The sequence below is a fragment of the Arachis ipaensis genome, chromosome B10 (genome assembly GCF_000816755.2).
Source record: "Arachis ipaensis cultivar K30076 chromosome B10, Araip1.1, whole genome shotgun sequence".
Taxonomy (NCBI): domain Eukaryota; kingdom Viridiplantae; phylum Streptophyta; class Magnoliopsida; order Fabales; family Fabaceae; genus Arachis; species Arachis ipaensis.
The window spans coordinates 14,052,875-14,056,536 of NC_029794.2; the positions used below are offsets into that span (position 1 = coordinate 14,052,875).

General features: G+C 34.9%; 1 protein-coding gene across 2 annotated transcripts in view; it reads right to left on the reverse strand.

The window, feature by feature from the left end:
* LOC107623188 (glyceraldehyde-3-phosphate dehydrogenase GAPC2, cytosolic) overlaps positions 1–3,514 on the reverse strand; it is a 4,733-nt gene extending 1,219 nt beyond the window's left edge. For both annotated transcript variants that reach the window (XM_021113116.1, XM_016325359.2), the window contains exons 1-8: positions 3,364–3,514; positions 3,235–3,264; positions 3,047–3,147; positions 2,848–2,963; positions 2,483–2,582; positions 805–951; positions 643–703; positions 243–340 (exon numbers count right to left, since the gene is read on the reverse strand). In XM_021113116.1, the coding sequence (XP_020968775.1) occupies positions 243–340; positions 643–703; positions 805–951; positions 2,483–2,582; positions 2,848–2,963; positions 3,047–3,147; positions 3,235–3,264; positions 3,364–3,367 (657 nt within the window). In that variant the 5' untranslated portion in view covers positions 3,368–3,514. The remainder of the gene's footprint in view (positions 1–242; positions 341–642; positions 704–804; positions 952–2,482; positions 2,583–2,847; positions 2,964–3,046; positions 3,148–3,234; positions 3,265–3,363) is intronic.

The following is a 3,662-nucleotide window of genomic DNA, read 5'->3' on the forward strand; positions in this document are numbered from 1 at the left end:
GTGAAAAATTTATTTTTAAAAAAAAAAATTTTTAAAAAAAATGTAAATTATAATTTTTCAAAAAAAATATCTTTTTTAGTGTTTTTATTTTTATTAAAAATTTGTCAAACACGTTAAAAAAAAAATTATTTTTTATCAACTTAATGACACCAAAACAAACACAAAATTGAAAACCTAAATAATTACAAAAATATATATTTTCAGCTTCCAATAAGAATGTGTATCGATTAACAAATTTGTACCTTGGCAGCACCAGTGCTGCTGGGAATTATGTTGAAGGAAGCAGCTCTTCCACCCCTCCAATCCTTGTTTGATGGACCATCAACGGTCTTCTGAGTAGCTGATTAATCATAAAAAAAAGGATAATTAATACAATAATCTTAATTTTAAATTCAAATTGAAAAATATATAAGTGAAAAATCCAATTTCCTAACAATTTTGAATAATTTATAATCTTCTAAAAATTTAGATAATTTAGTCCCTCAATCATACTATTTTTTAAAAGATGACACCGACTAATTTGTCCTTCTATTGTAAAAGATCATAAACAAATTTGTCAATTTGTTTTGTCCAAAGTACAAATTGTTAGGAACTAATTTGGATTCTTACTCTAATACTCTACAATATATGTAAATTGATAACCTGTAATGGCGTGGACAGTGGTCATAAGACCCTCAACAATTCCAAATCGGTCATTGATAACCTGTACAAGATTGAAATTAAGATAATTACACAAAAGCATAAGCACAAGAATATTTGAAATTAAGATTTAAGATCCATCAAATTCATTAAAAGATAAAAAACCTTGGCGAGGGGAGCAAGACAATTGGTAGTGCAGCTGGCGTTGGAAACAATGTTAAGTTCAGGTTTGTATTCATGCTCGTTAACACCAACAACAAACATTGGTGCGTCTTTACTTGGGGCTGAGATCACAACCTTCTTTGCACCACCCTATACACATTACAATAATCAAGAATGATTACTATTTAGTTAAGTATTTTCAAAAGCAACATCAAATTCATTACATCACTTTGATGCACGAACATGATATTACACAGGACAATTCTTATACCCAACAATGTCGACCGGCTCATCCGCTGAATCATCATCTCACATGGCATTTTCAACACGATCTGGTCCAACCTCATAGTCAAAATCTGGGACACCAACAGGCACAACAGCAGTACCAATCGCAACACATGGAGGATCCTGGATCGGAGCGGAAAGTGCTACCGCTGGCATTGATGTTGAGGCACCACCCATCATCGTCGACTGGGGATTTGGCACAGATGCCCTAGAGCTGTCGACGCCATCCTCCAACTTCGCAAACAACTCCGGTATTCTGACCTCCGGAAAACTCCGCCGACGGTGAAACAAGACCTACAAGTCTTCATCGGACCCTATGACAAACGTCTCATACTTCACCCCAGCAGCCACAATGGCAATGGGAATCTTGTAGAACAATTTCTTAATCCACTTGGTCCCGCACACACCAAACTTTTGTAATATGCTCTATTTTATTTCTGCCAACGTACTTGACAACCGAATAAAAACACTAAGGGGTTCCCTATCTGTGAAATTAACCCCGTGCCTTTTGCTTTTTTTTATTTTTATTTTCCCAGAACAATGCACCAAAGCAACAAAACACTCCTCCCCATCCATTTGTGAGATATGAGACTCTTCTCAACTCAATAATGCATTGAAGGGGTATTTATAGGCAACTAGCCTCGACGTCCCCTCCAAGTAAACCACTACTGCCTCTAGCGGTTTACGTTGCTTGCTTCCAATGCATAAACCGCTACTGCCTGTAGCGGTTTATAGTCAAACGCTGCTGCACAGAAACCGCTACTGCCTATAGCGGTTTCTGTTGAAATACCCTTGCTTGTAAACCGCGGCTGCCAGTAGTGGTTTACATTATACCCTAATCCGTTGCTGGCAGTAGCGGTTTCTATAGATTCGTCAAAAAAATGCAATTGCGTCTGGGTTCCTGAAAATGTGTAATCAGAAAAATATGAGGGCCATTTTATTTATTTGAGAAAATTGTTATAGTATTTTTTAGATAAATCGTAACGATATTTTGATATTTTATTAGTATTAAAGTATAAGTTAATTTTTTTAATTATTTTTATTGTCTTATTTTAATTATATCAAGTATTTAAAATAATTTTTATTTTAATAATTAATAATATATGCTATTTCTAAACTCATTTAAAAAATATATGTTAAGATAAAGTGGACACGCTCGCACATAAAGGTAGTTAGATATGTTCAAACGTATCCAAATTTTTTTTTTATTCAAACGTATCCAAATTTTTTTTTTAAAGGTAGTTAGATATGTTCAAACGTGTCCAAATTTTTTTTTTATTTTGATTAAGATACGGTTCGACACAAATAGATACGTGGCATGTCAGGAAAAGTGTCTTTGTTCCATAGTAACATCAAGATCGAATAAGAAACATTGAGAATGAGAATGGACACAAACCTTCAAGTGTGCCGCGGCTTTGTCCTTATCAGTGAACACACCGGTTGACTCAATAACATAGTCAGCACCAGCTTCACCCCATGGAATCTCCTCAGGGTTCCTAACATAACAAAATAAATGTTGGTAAATCGATTTATACCATCTTAGTTTCAAAAATTATTATAGCATTGGCCTAACTTCATACAACGAAATTGAAATGTTGAGTTTAATTTTGATGTAACAAAAACACGAAACATTTCACGAGTTATTGAATCAAATTCATTTAGATGATACATTCGCATAGTCGGATAGAACATGGTTATTTAATAAACAAAAAAAGTAATAATCAGATATCTAAAAACAAAAAACATTTTCTTTATAAATACCTGAATCCGAAAACGGTAACTGGGTTTTGACCAAAGAGAAGGGTGTTAGAGTCCTTGACCTTGATATCAAAATGCTTCCACTGGCCATGAACTGTGTCATACTTGAACATGTATGTCTGCCACCACAATCACATTCTCAGAAAAATCAAATCAAATCTAATAGAACCATATAATCAAATTATTATTTATTTATTGTTACCATGTAATCAGTGGAAATGAAAGGATCGTTTACTGCAACCAGCTCAACATCGTCCCTCTGAAGAGCAACTCTCGCAACCAAACGCCCAATCCTTCCAAATCCTACACACACAAATTCAAGATAATTAAATTGACTGGTTTTACAAATTGATGAGCATTTACTAAAAACAAAAAGGAAAAACCAATTACCGTTGATTCCAATCTTAATCTTCTTAGATGCTGCACAAATAAATCAACAAGAAATGCAAAATATATTAGAAACCATGGATTTGATTTGGAACAGAGAATGAAAGAGTGATTGAATGAAAGTAAAAGTACCCATGAGGAGTGGAGAGTTGAGAAAATGGGTTTAGAAAAAGTTGTGATTGAGAAATGAGATTAGAGAGTGGTTTGGTGAGAAAAACAGGGGTTAAGGGGGTGGCTATTTAAAAGGGTTTTGTGTCTCAAACTCTGAATTGAAGGGTGTCTCAGTCACGTGAGTTTGGCTTGGAGAAAAAGAAAACTGAAAAACTGGCTTGGACCCGCCGAGCCGCCGGTTTGGGTTCGGTTTGGCTTCCAGAAAGAAATAACCCAGGGCACTGCTTTAGTGGTTTTCACCTCACCGCTGATTTAGTAGT